Source organism: Callospermophilus lateralis, unplaced genomic scaffold (genome assembly GCF_048772815.1).
Source record: "Callospermophilus lateralis isolate mCalLat2 unplaced genomic scaffold, mCalLat2.hap1 Scaffold_530, whole genome shotgun sequence".
Lineage (NCBI taxonomy): Eukaryota > Metazoa > Chordata > Mammalia > Rodentia > Sciuridae > Callospermophilus > Callospermophilus lateralis.
The window spans coordinates 860538-880179 of record NW_027514463.1 but is presented as its reverse complement, the minus strand read 5'-3'; the positions used below and the strand labels follow the sequence as shown (position 1 = coordinate 880179).

Here is a 19642-nt window from a genome sequence, read left to right as displayed (position 1 = left end):
AAAAATAGATGTTTTATGGTCTAAAAATAAATATAATAAGTTTCCTTATTCAAAAATGGCAGAACAGATTTTATACAATTGTTCTACCAAATTTACTGCATGACACTGGGGTTTGGAAAGTTTCAGCACCCAGAATAAAACCATGGAAACTTTTGGATATGAAAACAAGAACTAGAATGGAAAGTACTTCCTTTCCTTCCTGTGTAAAGAAAGATAACATTAGCTCTGTGCCCTGGCTAAAGGGGTGCAAATGTGCATAGTGCTTCTAGGACCAAAACAAAACAAAACAAAACAAAAGAAATGAAACTCCTCAAAACCAAAACATCACAAAAATCCCAACAACCATTATGAACAAAACCACAATTATTTTGCAGGGTTCTTCTTGGCAATTCCTCAAGTTTATCAAGAAGGACCTCTGTTTATTAGCAGCCAGACTCTCTCACTTACTATCTCTATTTAAATCATTAGGTCAGTGTTTCCTAAAGAATGTCCCGGGAACTACTGGCTCTTAAGTGTTGGTATTATTTGAACAAAAGATTTCAAGGTCAACAAAACATTCAAGAGATACTGATGTAAGCCTTCATTGGTTTATTGACTTCAGAACCAATGTGCTGCCATCAATGAATTTCTAAGAGTGAGGTACAGAATGCAGTTTGGGGCCCTATTTTCCAGTAACATTAAACTGGGCATCCTAAAATAACTTCTCTTTACAAAACACTAAAAAATTCTCAACAAAATATATGATTTTATATGCATAGTTTAGCAAAATTAGGACTATTTTCAGGATACAGCTGCATCTGAACTGAGAGAATTTTCAATCATGAAAATCCAGCACTCTGAGTTTTTGTAGCTGCATGAAGAATAGGGGTTGGGACTGAGACCTCTGCACTAGGTTTGGATCCTCATATAGCTACTTTGTCAGGTGAAAGAGAAAATGAGGAAAAAATTATTTCACAGAAAAGGGGAAAGATAAGGAAATGTTTCTGTCTTGATTGATATTATAGATACGGGAAAAAGTTTCCCAATGTAATTCATAATCATGGACAACATTTATCATTTAAGAATCACAAGGCAAAAAACTAATAATATGCTGTCAATAATAATACGTCCTAGGCTCTAGAGTGCCTAGGACAACCAAACAAAAATTCCTCTGGACAGACTAATTCGCCATGAAAATTTTAAAATATTCACACATACAAAGCCCATTGAACAAGAGTTCAATAACCACAATTACAAAACCCTTAAGGAAACCAACTGTCATGAGTTTGCAGAAATGATTAGCATCAAAATTTTATATTCAATGATTTTAGATATTAGAACTATTGTATATAAAATGTAAATTAAAATACTTAAAGAAAAAAAGAGAGTAAAAAGCATGAACAAGAAATAAGATGCTTTGAAAGAAAGGATTAAAGAGTGAAGAGTAGGATAGAAGAGAAAGTAAGGTGGACATGATCAAAGCACAACACATGCATTTTGAAATGTCACAGTGAAACCCCTTAATTTGCATGATTAATACATGTTAAAAAAAACATGCTTTAAAAAAGACCAGGCACATATGAAATTGAATTTTGAGAAATAATAAACATCATTATTGAAAACAAAATCCAATATATAGATTGAACAGCAGGTAAGACATTGCTAGTGACCCAATTGGTAAACCAGAAGATAGATCTGAAGAAACTATCCAGATCACAGCACAGAGGCAGAAATATGGAGAATTTGAAAAGAAAATATAGAATGTGCACAGATTACTATGTCAAATAGGAGTTCCAGAGGGAGAGAAGAGATAGAAAGAGAAGATATTATGTGAATAGGCAATGGCAGAAAACAATCTGGAGTTTAGGGAAGATATTAATTTATAGGTTCAGAATCAAAATGAATCTTAAGCATACTTAACTAAATAAATCCATTCCTAAATCTATTATAATGGGACTATGAAGACAAATAAAAAATAAAATACAGGAGCAGCTGCAGCTCGCCGGAGCAGTTGGCTACAGTTGTTGCAATTTTTTCGAAAGCTCGGTTTCCCGGGAGATCCAGGCGGTGACAGAGCCGGGCCATGGCTAGAGGCAGGAAGATGTCCAAGCCCCGCGCGGTGGAGGCGGCGGCGGCGGCGGCGGCGGCGGCGGCGGTGGCGGTGGCAGCGACGGCCCCGGGCCCGGAGATGGTGCAGCGGAGGGGCCCGGGGAGGCCCCGCACCAATGGGGAGAACGTATTTACTGGGCAATCAAAGATCTATACCTACATGAGCCTGAACAAATGCTCTGGAATGCGTTCCCCCCTTCAGGAAGAGAACTCAGTTGCACATCACGAAGTCAAATGCCAGGGGAAACCATTAGCTGGAATCTACAGGAAACGAGAAGAGAAAAGAAGTGCTGGGAATGCCATCCGGAGCTCCCTGAAGTCCGAAGAACAGAAGATCAAAGACGCCAGGAGAGGTCCCCTGGCACCTTTTCCAAACCAAAAATCTGAAGCAGCAGAACCTCCAAAAACTCCAACCTCGACTTGTGATTCTACCAATGCAGCCATTGCCAAGCAGGCCCTGAAAAAGGCCCTCAAGGGAAAACAGACCCCTCGGAAAAAAGCTCAAGGAAAAACGCAACAGAATCGCAAACTCACGGACTTCTACCCTGTCCGGAGGAGCTCCAGGAAGAGCAAGGCCGAGCTGCAGTCTGAAGAAAGGAAGAGAATAGATGAGCTGATTGAAAGTGGGAAGGAAGAAGGCATGAAGATTGACCTCATTGATGGCAAAGGCAGGGGCGTGATCGCCACCAAGCAGTTCTCCCGGGGCGACTTTGTGGTGGAGTACCATGGCGACCTTATCGAGATCACTGACGCCAAGAAGCGAGAGGCTCTGTATGCACAAGACCCCTCTACAGGCTGCTACATGTATTATTTTCAGTATCTGAGCAAAACCTACTGCGTGGACGCCACCAGAGAGACAAACCGCCTGGGAAGGCTGATCAATCACAGCAAGTGCGGGAACTGCCAGACGAAACTGCACGACATCGACGGCGTGCCTCACCTCATCCTCATCGCCTCCCGCGACATCGCGGCCGGGGAGGAGCTGCTGTACGACTACGGGGACCGCAGCAGGGCCTCCATCGAGGCCTACCCGTGGCTGAAGCATTGATGTCATCGGCCTCCTCACCCGCCTCCCTTCTTCGAAGGACAAAGTGCCCTCAAAGGGAAATGATTTTTTTTTACACACTTAATCTTAGCGGAGTACTTCAGATCTTTTTAAAAAGTATATTAAGATGCCTTTTCACTGTAGTATTTAAATATCTGTTACAGGTTTCCAAGGTGGACTTGAACAGATGGCCTTATATTACCAAAACTTTTATATTCTAGTTGTTTTTGTACCTTTTTTGCATACAAGTTGAACGTTTGTGCTTCCCGTGCATGCAGTCAAAGACTCGGCACAGGTTTTAGAGGAAAGAGTCAAACATGAACTAGGAAGCCGGGGGTCTCCTGCCTCCAGGTGAAGAGCCGGGCCTGCCCGCACACCCCGACGTCCCAGGACGGGCGGGTGTGAGGGCGCCGCTGTCTCCCAGACCTGGGCAGGATGTCTCCAAGCTCTTGTCTCCTCACGTCTCGACAGGCGCACCTTGAAGTATATGAAATATTTTTTAAAGGGTTTCGCAGTAAGCTAGTCTTCCCCTCTGCTTTCTTGAAAGCTTACTGGCCCATGGCCGGGGAGCGCGGCCGGGCCTAGACTTTCTCTTCCACGGGCGGCCGCTTTTCGGGGCACCTTGAAGCATCAGGGTGGGTAGTCACCCTAGAGGCAGGCGGGGACAGCGCTGCTCCCTGCACCTGCCAGGGCAGGGCTTCCTGAAACTGGGTTAATTCTTTATAGAAATGTGAACACTGAGTTTATTTTAAAAAAATAATAGTAAAAATTAAAAAAAAAAAGTCAAAAAAAAGAAAAAAGGAAAAAAAAACCACAGAGAACAACTTACATGTATATAGGTCTTGAAGTGAGTGAAGTGGTTGGGATTTCTTTTGTTTTGTTTTGGGGTTTTTTTGTTTTTGTAGAAGAGATTTGAGATGGTACTCTATTCTAATCAACAATAAAGTTTTGTAGCGGGACCAGAAATTTATTTCCCCGATCCCCTCACCCACCTGCCCAGTTCTGCTGGGTTGAAAGTTCCAGATCTGCTGTGAGGCCTTCTGTTGTCAGACCACCTGGTGTCCTTCCTGTGAAGCACAGCCATAACCTGAATTGTGAGCCTAGAGCTCAGGATCCCGCCCAGCCGTCTCCACCAGCCTCAAAGAAAGGCATCTGGTGCACATGGAGCGGGCAGGGCCCTTAGCCAGGGAGCAAGGACAAGGCTCAGTTCTCAGCTTGAATGTGATACCAGGAGGAGTAGCTGGCTTCCTCTTCCCTCCCCAGGGGTCTGATTCTCACTCACTGTCCACCTTCTGTCCATGGGGCTGGGGCTCCTGTCCACCCTGGTCCCAGGTAAATGTGAATGGAGACAGGTGTGAGAACCTGTCCTCATCCTTACCCCATCCTGGGCCTCATGACGGTGCTACCTAAGAAAGTCTTCCCCCCACCCCCACTAGCCTGGTCAGTGGTCAGCAAATTGGAGGAGGATCTGGCAGGAGTCTTTAAATGTGAGATAAAATGTCTTGGTTGTACCTGTTTGTGGTTTAGCTTTGTATTTAAGCAAACAAACAAACAAAAAAGGAAATAAACTTGAAAATTATTTGTCATCATAAAAATGAAACAAAAATTAAAATATTTATTGCCAGGCAAGGCCAAAAAAAAAAAAAATACAGGTTTATGTACGAAGAAATGGCAAATTAGGCAGCATTACAGCAGACTTTTCAACCACAGGACCAAAGCCGGAAAACAATGGAATGCTGAGAGAGATGCTGGGAGAAAAATAATCATCAACATAGAATTCTATGCTCAAATTATCTTTCAAGAAAGAAGGTAAAATACAGACATTTAAAGACATTCAAAACTAAGTTTTTGGCTCCAACAAATTTTCACTAAAAGGAACTTTATTTCTTTTTCACTAAAGTGATACATTTTTTTTTCAAAGAGAAAAGTGGATTGTAGAAAGAAAGTCTGAAATTCAAGAGAGAATGATGAGCAAAGAAATTAGTTTAAAAGGTGGTAAATCCAAATTGTTTACTGTGTAAATCTGTAATGTTAAATATATATTTATTATGTAGATAATATTGTATGTTATACAATCTAATATAGTATGTAAAATAATATTACCATTATTATAAGGATAACAAAACAAGATAGAACCAAAATACTGGTCAGAATAATCTGTTCCCTGGAATGGAAGTGAATGGAGTTAAAGAGAATGCAGAGTTTCCCAAGTTTATTTGAGCATAGGTCTCTAGCATCCTGTGGAATTATGTCACCAGGAAATGTGCTTTGTTTGGCTTGGCAGATATGGCTTCAATAGATGCCAGCCTCTTGGTGTCCTGAATCCCAAATAGGGATGGGTAGAGCTATTGTTATCCTACCATTTAGGAAGTTTAGTGGCACTTGTGTTCATGGTGGGTTAGTATAATCATTCCAGATAAAATACAAGACCCCTGGATAAATTTGAATTCCAGTTCAACAACAAATACAAAAGTAACCATTGCTTCCCAGAAATTCAAACTTAACCAGGGTGTCGTGAATTTTTTATTACTAATTATGCAACCCAAGGTGGTTGAAGCAGTTGGGAAGAATGTGGGGCGAGAGTGATGGGAGGAAGAATGGTAATGACTATGTTACTTCAGGGTGCTTGTACCTCTACATCATGAAACTGATAAAGCAGAAAGGGTTGATTATGTGAGCAGGCTCTTAGCTGACCTTTTACTTCATAGATAAATAGGCTGTATTTGTTGTGAACCATCATTGGGATCAGCTTTGGGAATTGTTATGCTAGGCTATTTAATCATAGCATAAAGGCAATGGGATGGGCCAAAAGAAGTGAGGGAAAGATGAAGGAAAGAGCCATCGATAATCATGCAAATCTGTACTCCACTCCCAGAGAAATTTGGAATGTGACCCCAGGGCTTGCTGTAAACCTCCAACTTTATAAATGAGGATAGGCTACTAGTTATAATCTCCTGGAAATTCTCTTCTTGAATTGAAACTGTGATATACTAATAGCAGCAAATACTTAGGAGCACCCTGGGTTCAGTATGGTTTGAGTGTGTCCCCCAAAGGATCAGGTGTTGGATGTTTGGTCACCAAGGTGGTGGTATTAAGAGAGGGTGGAACTTTTAAAAGGTGGGACCTAGTGGAAGATGATGAGGTTGCTGGGAGCATTGACCACAGGAGGATTAATATTGCTCTCTCAAAGTGAGTTAGTTGCTGTGAGAGTGCATTGTTACAAAAGAGCAAGTCTGACTCTTGAAGCTTTCTGGCTTCCTGTCTTGTCATGTGATCTCTCCCTCTTGTACATGGCTTGTTTTAATGTAGTTTAAGGGGAGCTTGCAAGAGCCAGTGCCATTCTGTTTGGACTTTCTGCCTCCCAACTGTGAGCTAAATAAACCTCTGTTCCTCATAAAATACTCAGTTATTTTGTTCTAGCATCAAAAAGCAGACAAATACAAATACTTACTAGGGGTCAGATATTGAATGAAGTACTTCATTGATATTAACTATTTTACCATTTACAGGTATTAATTTATTATCATCTTTATTTTGCATTTATGACACACTGAGATATAGAGAGATTAAACATCTTCCCCAAGACACATAAGTAATAAATAGCAGAAATAGGTGCTGAACCTAGGTGGTATGGCCCCAGTGCGCTCTTAAGAACTAACTGATATGGCCTTTCAGTGTATAGCTGACTGCTAATAGATGGTCAGACCTGAAATACTTGACAAGATGCAGATGAGGTGACATAAGTAGGAGCAAAACTTAGAGGCTTTGTGAGCTTTTTATTGCTATAATAAAATACCTGAGAAAATCAATTTAAAGGATGAAGATTAATTTGACTCATGATTTCTGAGGTTTCAGTGAAAAGTTGGCTGGCTCCATTGTTTCTGGGCTGTGGTAAGACAGAACATCATGGCAGAAGGTTGTGGAAGAACAAAATTGTTTGATCCCTTGGCAGCCTGGAAGCAGGGAGGAGAGAGAGAGGGGGGTGTTGGGGACAGGATATACCCTTCCAGAATATGCCCCTAGTGACTTCCAAAAGGCTCCAGTCCTAAAGTTTCCATCTCCCAATAATGCCATCAAGCTATGAATCCATCAATGGGCAAATCCATCCATGAGGTCAGAGGCCTCATGGTCTGATCACTTCCCAAGAAGTCCACCTCTTAACCTTGCTGCACTGGGGATCAAGCATCCAACACTTGAGCCTTTAGAATATGTTCCAGATCAAAACCATGATACTCAGACTCCACAAATTTCTTCCTTTCTCTGCTTCTGCACATATAGTGGTAGGCAATTCAAATAGGTGTGATCTCTCTGATTTGCAAACCCACATTATGATAGCTATGTATGTGCAGGGCTTTTAAATTTTTTTATGAAGTATTTATCACTAACATGAAGGAATTAGCAATTAGGACACAGCTTTACCTGAAATGAACATTCCCTGCATCTCTCATCTCATAGGATGTTACTTTCTTACATAAAATCTTGTAATTGGCACAGTGCTAGAGCAAATATCTAATACCTTTCCAGTCCAGTACCAGCCCCAGGTCCTTCTGTTATAGCATCTCAATTGTGCTTTGGGAAGTGATTCTATTCAAGGTAGTGTTGGAATTGTCAATCATGGTGCCAAGGGGCAGTCATATGAGTCAAATATGGTCTTATGGTATTAATCTTGGGAATAGGGTCAGATGGAAACCAGAATCTCTAAGGTGGTTTCTTGAAGAGATTCTGCCTCCTTCCTCCTTATGGGTACCCCGATTCCTTTTTTTTCCATGGTCACTGCGGTTCCTTGGAGTCTGTGACCCACTTGTGTTTTCAATAATTTATTTCTCAACTTAAGTCAGAGTTGGTTTCTATTGCTTGCATCCAAAGAACCCCAACAGATGAAAGCTATACTATGTAAATAGTGATTATTATAATACATTGGTATGACCTCCCAGGGTTGAGGCTATAATGAGTCAAGGTGTTGTCAAGGTGCAAAAAAGAAGGAGATGCTGACTTGCAGGTTCCTGTGAGTGCAGTAGGCACCTGGGAATGTTTTTTTCTTTAAGGGTCTGAGGGAAGTGCTTACCTCTATATTAGTGTGAGTCAATCCTATAATGTATGTATTAGAAGATGAATAAAGGAAAGTTCTGAGAGCTGTGAGATAGCCACACCTTCACTGTTCAGAGACTGCTCTTAGAGGGGGAGGAGCAGAAACCATTCTGAACAGAGTTCTGATATGAGGGTCTCAAGAATTTGTTTAAATTTTCACACATCTGTAGACAGTTGGCTTGATATGACTACAGCCATATTGAGTTGTCACTGCCATGATTTCCCACTAAGTAACCCTGGTCTGTTTTCCTCATGTAGTTTCCTAGTGCACTATGAATACAATAATAGAGGGTAGGTGGAGCATTGTGGCTGGATCTATGTGATCTACATGTTTATGTTAGCACAGTACAACCAGGTCCATTCTGGTCTGGATGAAAGCCACCTTTGTCCTGCTCATTATCTATGCCCCATGCCTTTGACCCAAGTCATGATCTTGATGCCACTCTTGACTATGTGTCTGTCTGTAAGTCCCTGCAAAATGGTTCTCTGAATATTTCTGGATCTGTTGCCTATTTCTTTGGCTATACAGCACCCTCTGACTATGGTGGTTATTTCTGTTACACCAGATTCTTCTACACCAACATCCATTGGAAATGGCTTAAAGAAGAGTGTCTCTCAACTCTGGCTGCCTGTTGGGATCATCCAGAAAAACCTTATAAAATAGCCAATGCTTTTGTTCTACTCTCCAGAAATTTTAATCCATTTCATGTGGAGTAGCTCAGTAAATCAGCTTCCCAGGTGATCACCTACGCAGCTAGAGGTTGAGACAGGGATCTCAACTCTGCAAATGTATTATGTCTTCAGGATCAACTGGAATAACTGCTAGGTAGGTTTGTCACAGAAACCTGGGGGCTGGAGAGAAGGGGATCATTAAAGATTCTATGTCCATACCATACCATAGAATTAAAAATTGGGTTCTTCTCTAACTAGCTGCATGACTTTTAGTAATTGCTTAGTTTTCTTATCCATACAATAGGGATAATAATGGTACCAAACCTCACAGTATTGTGGTAGGGATTAAGTGAGGTTACACATGTAAAGTACTCAGCACAGTACCCAGCATGCTAAAAAATGTTAGCCATCAACCATCATGGGCTTACTATTATTAAGTTAGGTGAGAAGTATACCATTCCTTGGTGTTTATTCAAAAAATTAAAGTCAAGATACTATAGTGATTCATACATACATCATACATAGTGATTCATTCATATTTATACCAGTGCAATTCCCAATAGCCAAACTATGGAACCAGCCTAAGTCTTTGTCACCAGATAAATGGATAAAGAAAATGTGGTATATATACATAATGAAGTTTTATTTAGCTATAAAGAAAAATGAAATTATGTTATTTTCAGTAAAATGGATGGAACTGGAGAATATCATGCTAAGTGAAATAAGTCAGACTAAGAAATTCACGGGTTATGTGTTTTCTCTCATATGTGGGAGCTACAGAGGAAAAAAATGGGGGGAAATAATAGAGGGTATCTCATGAGAATAGAAGGGGATCAGTACAGTAGAGAAAGAGGAACCCGGGGAAGAAGAAGAGGAAGGTATAGGGAGATACTGGGGAATGAAATTGACCACACTATGTTAGATGCACTTATGAATATGTTACAATGAATCCCACTATTATGTATAATTAAAATGCAACAATAAAAATGTCCCCAAGAGTGAGAGGGCTTTGCTTCCCTAGGGGCACAGTGGCTCAGCTCTCTAACTGCTGTCTGAAACTGCACAGAGGAAGGAGGCCAGGGAAGTCAGGAAAGTTCATGGAGGTGCTGGGTCTGCAGATATCTTTTCAGGGGCTGAGTGGAATAATAATTACAATGCTCACAGCAGACATTTATTAAGTACATACTGTTTCAGGCCCTGTGAAGGTGTTTTCTTTCTTTAATTTCATTTAATTCTCAACAATACTCTATGAATTAAAAACTATCATCTACTTTTCTCAGACGAAGAATCTAAGTCCTGAGGCCTCGTTCAAAGTCACACAGCTGGTAAAGAGTAGAGCTGAGAGGCTGGGTTTGTGGCTTAGTAGTAGAGCGCTTGCCTAGCATGTGTAAGGCACTGGGTTCAATTCTTAGCACCACATATTTACCTAAAGTAAAGGTCCATTGACAACTAAAAAAATATTTTAAAAAAAGAGAGTAGAGTTGAGATCTGAGCTGAGCAAGTTTTTCTCTAGAATTCATGCTAGTAACCACAGTGCTCTCTTAGTTTATATTCCTAAGTCAGATCCCTTTTTCCTTAGGGAAGTGCAGTACACAGTGGTATCCTGGATCTGTGGGCAGAAATTGAAGATGGAAAAAGAGACCAAAAGAGTTCTTTGGCCTTTTCCCTGAGGTAGGTACCATCTTTGTGCTAGGCAATAGTGGATGGAGAGAGCTGGGAGGGGAAGAAGCAGAGGGGTCTGCATTTGAAGGCAATTAGCTAGCTCATTTGGATAATTAGTTCTCACATTCATTCACCAAACACTTGTCAGCCACCATACAGAGGCAGTGTCTCTAGCTTATCATGAGAAGTTGGGCTCTGGAGTTGCACAACTGGGTCTGAACCCCAAACTCAACGCCATTGTTGAATGCCACTGGGGAAGGAACATAGCCTCTTCTGGCCTCAGTTTCCTCACAGTAAAACTGGGTTATTACTAGTACTTCATTTGTCTTGATATGAAGATTCACAAGTTAATATATGTGAAACATCTTAGAATGGTAACTAGCTTACGGTGAATACCCAGTACTTGTAAACCATAATCATGTCATGCTTTTGGTACAGAGGCTGTATGGTAAGTAAGTTAGGAGCTCAGAATCTAGGACTGAAGACAAGCAAATGAATAGTTATTCTGCCTGATCTGCAGTTTTACTTCCTACAGTTTCATTACCCAGGGACAGCAGCAATCAAACCATATTAGTATTAGTCTTGACCCAAGAAGGCGGGGAGGGACCACATTCACATACTTTTATTATGCTATATTGTTAAATTTGTTCTTTTTTTTCGGTGTTAATTGTGGTTGTTAATTTCTTACTGTGCCAAATTTATAAATTAAACTTTATTATAGGTATGCATGCATATGCATACAAAAGACAATTCTACACAGGAATCAGTTCTACCTGTGGTTTCAGGCATTCCTGGGGGGTCTTGGAATGAACCCCTCCTGGATGAGGAGGCCTGCTGTAATGGCAGTGTTTGAAGTGAGGAGCTGTGACAGGTTGGGGTGGGGTCTTGTGGCAGGCATATCAGATCTGTCCTGGGGATATGTGTGAAGGGGGAGCCAGTGTGGGCTTTCTAGAGATGCCAATTTCTTTCTTTCTAGAATCTTGCAGGACAGGAAGGTAAGCAGGGGAGCTGCAGCAACCTAGCTGGTGGATGAGTAGGAGCTGAGAGAAATCAGTTCACATCTGCAGGGTTGCCATATTTAGCACCTAAAAGTACAGGATGCCCTGTGAAATATGAATTTCATATAAACAACAGGATAACGTTATAGAATGCACACTATTTTTAGCATAGGAGTGCCCCGTGTATTGTATAACCATGCCAATTATTGGTTGTTTATCTGAAATTCAGAATTCACTGGGAAAGCTATATTTTATCTGGCAGTTTTATCCATCCACATGCAGGGAGATGCAGTGTGTTTCAGAGTAGTCAGAGAGATGGGGGAGGAAAGGCAGAGTGGGCAGGGTGAGGCTGGGAGGCACACAGGAGCCAGATCTGGAAAGACCTAAGCTGTGTGAAAGGGTTTGTGTTTTATCCCAAATTAGTGATGAGCCATTGGAGGGCTTTAACCACAAGGATGTGAAGCCACAAAGACATGCAGTGCTAACTGTGTTGTCAGGCATGATGGAAAGAGTCTTAGTTTTTATTGCTGCATGGCAAATTGCCCCAAACCTACTTACTATCTTAAAACAACAAACATTTATTATCTCACACTTTCTGTGGGTTAGGAATTCAGAAGCTACTGTGCTAGGTGCTTTAGGCTCAGGGTTTCTTAGGGGGCTGTAGACAAGAGGTTGACAGGGTTGCAGGCATCTGCAGACTTTATTGGTGCTGGGGAATTTACTTTAAGGGTGGCTTGTTCACAAGGTTGGAACTCGCATGGGAAGGAACTGCTAGCTGTTGGTAGGACTTAGGTCCTAGTCAAATGGACCCTCCACAAAACCACTTGTGCATCCTCAAAACATGGCAGCAAGCTCATGGATCCAAGAGAGAGCAAGGTGGAAAGAACATGTATTTTGTGACCTTAACTTTGGAATTCACAGAACTTCATTACCATAATATCCTAATGGTAATACAGGCCAGCTCTGCTACACATAAAGGCAGTATTTAAGGTATATGTACAAGGAGGTAGGGATCATAGGGTGTTATGATTTGGGTATGAGGTGGCTCCCCAAAGCTCATGTGTAAGGTAATACAAGAAGGTTTAGATGAGAAACAATTGGATTATGAGAGCTTTAACCCATTACATGAATTAATCCGCTGATGGGAATAACTAAGTGGTGACTGAAGGTGAGTAGGGTGTAGCAGGAGGAGGTGAGTCATTGGGGGTGTGACTTTGGGGTATATATTTTTTTATCTGACAAGTGGAGCCTCTCTCTCCTCTCCTCTCCTCTCCTCTCCTCTCCTCTCCTCTCCTCTTCTCTCTCTCTCTCTCTCTCTCTCTCTCTCTCTCTCTCTCTCTTTCCTGGCCATATCCTGAGCCACTTTCCTCCATCCACTCTTCCACTATGATGTTCTGCCTCACTTTGAGCCCCAAGGAATGGACCAGGCTGTCTGTGGATAGAGACCTCTAAAACTATGAGCCAAAAATAAATTTTTCTTTCTCTAAAATTTCTCTTGTCAGGTCTTTTAGTCACAGTGGCAAAAAAAGCTGACTAAACCATGGGGCCATCTAGGAGGCTGGCTACCGCAGGTGTGTAGCTTACATGGTGATGCATATGACCTTGAGGTAGAGAACAATGACAGCATGGAATACCGAAGAAAGGTTTGGAGGAAGAGATATGTGGGAGAAGAGGGGAGACAAAGGGAAAAGACATTGGGAAAGTGTATTGGAGCAGTTTGTGCAGATAGCATAACCAAAGTCACAACAGAAGGAACTAGATCTACTTTCTTCTTTCCTGGACAAGCTCCAGAAATGGCTATGGTCCTCCAGAGAAGACCCCGGGAGAAAGCGCATGTACTGGAGAGTGGGAGGGCAGTACTCCAGAGCCCCAGCTTCCTGAGCACATGATGGAAAGTTTCCATGGTGAAACAGAAAAGCAACATGCTTAAGGAGAAAAAGTGTTAATTATTCAAGGGGAACATAATTGAGATTTTTTTGTTCATTTTTTTTGTTGTTGTTGTTGTTTGGTACTAGAGATTGAACTTAGGGGCACTCGACCACTAAGCCACATCTCCAGCCATATTTTGTATTTTATTTAGAGACAGGGTCTTAGCGCCTCACTTTTGCTGAGGTTGGCTTCAAACTCCCACAATTCTCCTGTCTCAGCCTCCTGAGCCACTGGGATTACAGGCATGTGCCAAAGCCCCTGGCTCTCAAGGGAAGGTGGCCCTCAGAACCTCATGTGTGAGACAATGCCAGAATGTGCACAGGTAAAATGAATAAATCTTTAGAGTTGTAACTTAATCAATGATTAATCCATTGATGCGGAATAATTGGATGGTATGTGTAGGCGGGTAGGGTGTGCCTGGAGGAGGTAGATCACTGGGACACGGCTTTAGGGCTTATATTTTGTCCCTGGTGAGTGGAATCCTCTCTCTTTTTCTTAGTATCATATCCTGTGCTGTTTTCCTGCATCCTTTCTGCCTCACCTGGGGCCCAAGCAATAAAGTCAGCTATCTATGGACTGAGACCTCTGAAACCCTGAGCCAAAATAAATCTTTACTCCTTTAATTATTCTTATCAGATATTTTGTTCAACGTGACAAAAAGGATGACTAAAACAATCACACATGGTTTTGGAATTACTGGACAGGAGAGGAGCCACAAAAGTAATTTCTATTTTATCTATCAGTCTAATATCTACCTGTTTATCTGTCTGTCATCTTCTCTCTTTTGTTTTACACACACACACACACACCCACACACACACACATTTTAAGAAACCATAAACTTGTTGACATACACAGGCATTTTAACAAGTGTTTTCCGTCACAGAAAGTTCAGATAGAAATTAACCTGTAAGATGAGCGCCCTCTGCTGCCACTTGTATGAATAGATATTTTGACAACACAAGGGAAAAATCTTAAAAAGGCTCGTAGGCTGGCTAATAATCATCATCATCATCAAATAAGTAGAATATTTACTTCCTCAAATATTTTTGATATTTTTATACTTTTTAGAAACTCGGCTTCTATACCTTTCAATTTTTACATTTCAGTGGTAAATGTAATGCAAACATAGGTGAAGGAAAACCAGAGACATTAGACAGTGATACATTATGTAATTAGAAGCATGTCTTCCAAACTCTTAACCAAATACAATAAATCTCTTCCTAGGTGTCAAATGTGTAGGTCAGAAGTCACCAGCAATAGCTTATCATAGCAGGCAAGAGGAAATGTCCTCTGGCTTTATGTACTCCAGAGCACCCAGGGAAAGGTGCTGACCTTCACAGCCAGCTTTTCTGGTTCTTTCTGCAGAGAGTAGGCAGGGAGGGGAGAAGGACAGACCAATAGATATTCTATGACAATTCCATGGTAGAAGACTCAAGGAATAGGGGTGCACTTATTTGTCCTCTGTACTAAGCAGTACATTGTGATGGATGGGCTTCAGCTCCCGATTCCTCCACTCGCACCTGGTCCATCTGGGTGACAACACTGTCACTGGTGTTTAGCTAGAAACTTGCATTCTTTCCACAATTCATCCCTGCTGTCGTCTTGTGGCTGTCTGGTGGCTTTTAGCTTCTGAGCTCTCAGATACATCACTCCTGGCTCACTGTGGGAGTCAGGACTTCACAGCACTTGTTTTTATTTATTTGTTTTGTTGTTGTTGTTCGTTCTGGGATTATAACCCAGGACCTCATGCATGCCAGGCAGACACTCTACCACTGGATTGCACACCCAGACCTGAAGAACTTTTGATCCTGAAAGTCTTGTAACTTCAGGGAAGAGATGCTCCCTGGGTCAGCATCACCCAGCCTTTAGCTAGAAAAGGTGATTGGATGTGGCTATCTGTGGGCAAGCTATATATCGTCTCCTAAGCTCCAGTTTCCTCATCTATAAAATAGGATCCATAAAAAAAACACATTTAATCAAATTTTTGTGAGTATTAAAGCTAACAAAACATTTAAGATAAATGTTATATTAACAAAATAATTATTATTAGGCCTTATAGAATTTTTCCAAGCAGAGGACTAGTAGCTTCTAAACCAGCAAAAAGAAGATTAAAAATCAAGGAAGGTGGCTCTCGGCTGTGGATTAGCGCAACTGGGGACGCGGGAGGCCGCGGGCCTCCCCCGGGGCCGCCGGCGGCCCTGCGCGGCAGTCGGGGCTGCAAGCGGAGCTGCGCGGAGGGCGCTACCGGCAGGCCGGGGAGGCGGGCTGCGCTCTGCCTTCAGGGCTCTAGTCCGTGTACCAGGGTGCGGGTAGCACCGCGAGCACCTTGGGCGGGGCCGGGCACGGGGCGCCGGTATCGGGACCTCCCGCCAAGGCGCCAGGACCATGGCGCTGCGTGCCCGGGCGCTGTACGACTTCAGGTCGGAGAACCCGGGAGTGATATCGCTGCGGGAGCACGAGGTGCTGAGCCTGTGCAGCGAGCAGGACATTGAGGGCTGGCTCGAGGGAGTCAACAGCCTCGGCGACCGCGGTCTCTTCCCGGCCTCTTAAGTGCAGGTGATCCGAGCCCCCGAGCCAGGCCCGGCTGGCGACTGCGGTCCGGGCGCCCCTGCTCGCTATGCTAACGTGCCGCCTGGCGGCTTCGAGCCCCTGCCGGCCGCGCCGCCCGCCTCCTTCAAGCCGCCGCCCGACGCCTTCCAGCCGCTGTTGCAGCTGCAGCAGGCGCCGCCGCCGAGCACCTTCCAGCCGCCCGGCGCGGGCTTTCCGTATGCCGGGGGTGTACTGCAGCCGTCGCCTCAGCAACTCTACGGCGGCTACCAGGCCAGCCAGGGCAGCAACGATGACTGGGACGACGAGAGTGGGACGACAGCTCCACGGTGGCCGACGAGCCTGGCGTGCTGGGCAGCGGCACCTACCCGGACCTCGACGGCTTGTCGTCCGCCGGCGGCGGCGCTGCTAGCCGCTACCGCTTGTCCACCGGCTCTGACTTGTCGTCGCTGGGCTCCCGCGGTGGATCAGCTCCTCCGCAGTACCACCCTTCGGGGGCCAAGAGCTCGGCCACGGTGAGCCGCAACCTCAACCGCTTCTCCACTTTTGTCAAGTCAGGTGGGGAGGCCTTCGTGTTGGGCAAGGCTTCGGGCTTCGTGAAGGATGGGGACAAGCTATGCGTGGTGCTAGGGCCCTATGGTTCCGAGTGGCAGGAGAACCCTTACCCCTTCCAGTGCACCATAGACGACCCCACCAAGCAGACCAAGTTCAAGGGTATGAAGAGCTACATCTCCTACAAGCTGGTCCCCCCACACACACAGGTCCCGGTGCACAGGCGCTACAAGCACTTCGACTGGTTGTATGCGCGCCTGGCTGAGAAGTTTCCTGTCATCTCTGTGCCCCACCTGCCCGAGAAGCAGGCTACTGGCCGCTTCGAAGAGGACTTCATCTCCAAGCGCAGGAAAGGCCTGATCTGGTGGATGAACCACGTGGCCAGCCACCCAGTGCTGGCACAGTGTGATGTCTTCCAGCACTTCCTGACCTGCCCCATTAGCACAGATGAGAAGGCCTGGAAACAGGGCAAGAGGAAGGCCGAGAAGGACAAAATGGTGGGTGCCAACTTCTTTTTGACCCTGAGCACACAGCCCGCAGCAGCTCTTGACCTGCAGGAGGTGGAGAGCAAGATAGATGGCTTCAAGTGCTTCACCAAGAAGATGGATGACAGCACGCTGCAGCTCAACCACACTGCCAACGAGTTCACGCAAGCAGGTGACGGGCTTCAAGAAGGAATATCAGAAGGTGGGACAGTCTTTCCGTGGGCTCAGCCAGGCCTTTGAGCTGGACCAGCAGGCTTTCTCAGCAGGCCTGAATCAGGCCATTGCCTTCACCGGAGATGCCTATGACGCCATCAGCGAGCTCTTTGCCTAGCAGCCCAGGCAGGACCTGGACCCAGTAATGGACCTGTTAGCGCTGTATCAAGGGCACCTGGCCAACTTCCCGGATATCATCCACGTTCAGAAAGGAGCTCTTACCAAAGTAAAGGAGAGTAGGCGACACGTGGAAGAAGGGAAGATGGAGGTCAAAAAGGCTGATGGCATTCAGGATCACTGTAACACTATTTCTTTTGCCACTTTGGCTGAAATTCACCACTTCCATCAAATTTGAGTAAGAGACTTTAAATCACAGATGCAGCATTTCTTACAACAACAAATGATATTTTTCCAAAAAGTGACCCAGAAGTTGGAAGAAGCTCTTCACAAATATGATAGTGTTTAATGACTGGACATTGGATTGTGAACTTTTTTCAGTTCAAGAATAATTTCTACAGCAGAATAAAAACTGCTGTCAAAGAGCTATTGCCAACTATCAGTGGTGGTACAAGGATGGTTTTGTGTTCAACTGAAAGCCAGCTGAATATATAATTATGTAGGAGAGAAACCATTAATATGGCTATATCATAGAAACAGTACCACACATTGTAACTAAATTATACTATGTATGCCTACACTACCATTGTAACTTTTGGAATAATGATTATACTATTTGCCTTATTGCTTTTTGAAGTATGGGTATTTTAGTGCATACTTTGTAGACCTCAAAACCCATGAAGGGTCTGAAAGAAGCTGGCTGGATAAAGTCTGCTGTGGATTCCTTTTCACTCTCAGATTGGGATTACCTAAATTCAACCTGTTCTCTGTTTACAAATTCCAACTAGAGCAGCTATGCGACTTTGTGCCTTTAGACTCTTAGTTTTTCATTTTGCGTCCCGCCCCGCAAGGAAGCCACAACTTTTCTGATTGAAAGAGTAAAAAGCCAGTGTACATGATGATAAACTGGTTATAACCTCATATTGGCAGGGGTGGGGGTGGAGTGGGAGGATCAGCTATCATCAGTCTGCACAGCAAGTATTATCTTCTGAAACATGCTGGCGAACACAGCAGAGTGAGACTCGATGCTCATCTCTGGATACGAAGTCTATTAGGGAAGAGATGGTGCACTATATTCACTTAGATGTTACGGTAGCATAGCCTCTTCACGCAAGTGTCCTGAGAACTGGTCGTGAGGATTTTAGCAAACATGTCTTATAATATGGAGAAAGAGGAGTCTGATCAATCAGGGGAGACAAGTACAGAATCAGTGACAACACACACTTGGTTTCAGTTCCTGGGAGGGTTTTCTTGTTTTTTCGTCTTCTTTTTATTTTTTTTAGCTTGAAGGTTTTCTTTTAATATTCAGTTTTTTTATTTGTTTATTTGTTTGTTTATAAATGGATCTACACTGTTAACTGATTGAGACTCCACTGTGATTCACTCATTTACTTAATCAAAAACTTTTCAGGGATGTCTGTAAATTTCAGTGTTATATGTGATAAAAGTGGTGTTGGTTGATCTAAGGAGGGACCAGAATAATTTCTACTATTCCAATACTGAAGGAAAAAAATAACTGATTTAAACTGTGCTGAAACAAAGAAAGTATTGATTAAAGCCCTACTCCCCGACATTTAACCTTAAAAACTATTTTAAATGTATTTTATTATAAGGGAAATACAAATGGCTGATAAATACCAAAAACATTCAAAAGCAGCTTAATTTAAAAAGCACAAAGAGATTCTGGCTTGAAATGCCAAAACCTCAAATGTTTTTATAGTTGCTGAGCTAAATAATGTGATTCTTGAGTTTACAGATTTAAACTGTCACTGAAAGGTTAACGTGTCTACTGTTTTATGAAATCAAACTTAATGCTGCCTCAGAAATCCCGGTACTGAAATGGAAGTAAAGAGATCAGTATGAAATAGTGGTGAGTCACAATGATTAAAAAAAAAAAAAAAAGGTTGGTTTGCAGAAAGGCATAAGAAGAAAAGGTTATTGGAATAGTTACTCAACAGCACATTTACTCTCAAAAATAGTCTCATATGGGTTGGATTTTTAATATCAGATTATATAATTTTGGTCTCTGGTCAAAATTTTGTACCTTATAATACTTAGAGCCAGACTTAACGTTATGTGGCTTTGTCTATTACAGATACTTGGAAATGCCACCAAATATGTTGTTCTCTAAAGAGTAACTTTCTCTTATTGATTGAAAAATACAGTTCTTATAAACAAAACCCATGTATAAATATATATATATATATATATATATATATATATATATATATATATATATATAT

The 19642-nt window shown here is 42.9% G+C and overlaps 1 protein-coding gene and 1 pseudogene across 1 annotated transcript; both read left to right on the top strand.

The window, feature by feature from the left end:
* Positions 1 to 2062: 2062 nt before the first annotated feature.
* On the top strand, positions 2063 to 3766 carry LOC143389354 (N-lysine methyltransferase KMT5A). Its single transcript, XM_076842478.2, has one exon. It carries the CDS (start codon positions 2063 to 2065, stop codon positions 3134 to 3136), a length of 1074 nt encoding a protein of 357 aa, XP_076698593.2. The 3' UTR covers positions 3137 to 3766.
* Positions 3767 to 15870: 12104 nt separating this feature from the next.
* LOC143389292 (sorting nexin-18 pseudogene) lies at positions 15871 to 18064 on the top strand (annotated as a pseudogene).
* Positions 18065 to 19642: the final 1578 nt, after the last annotated feature.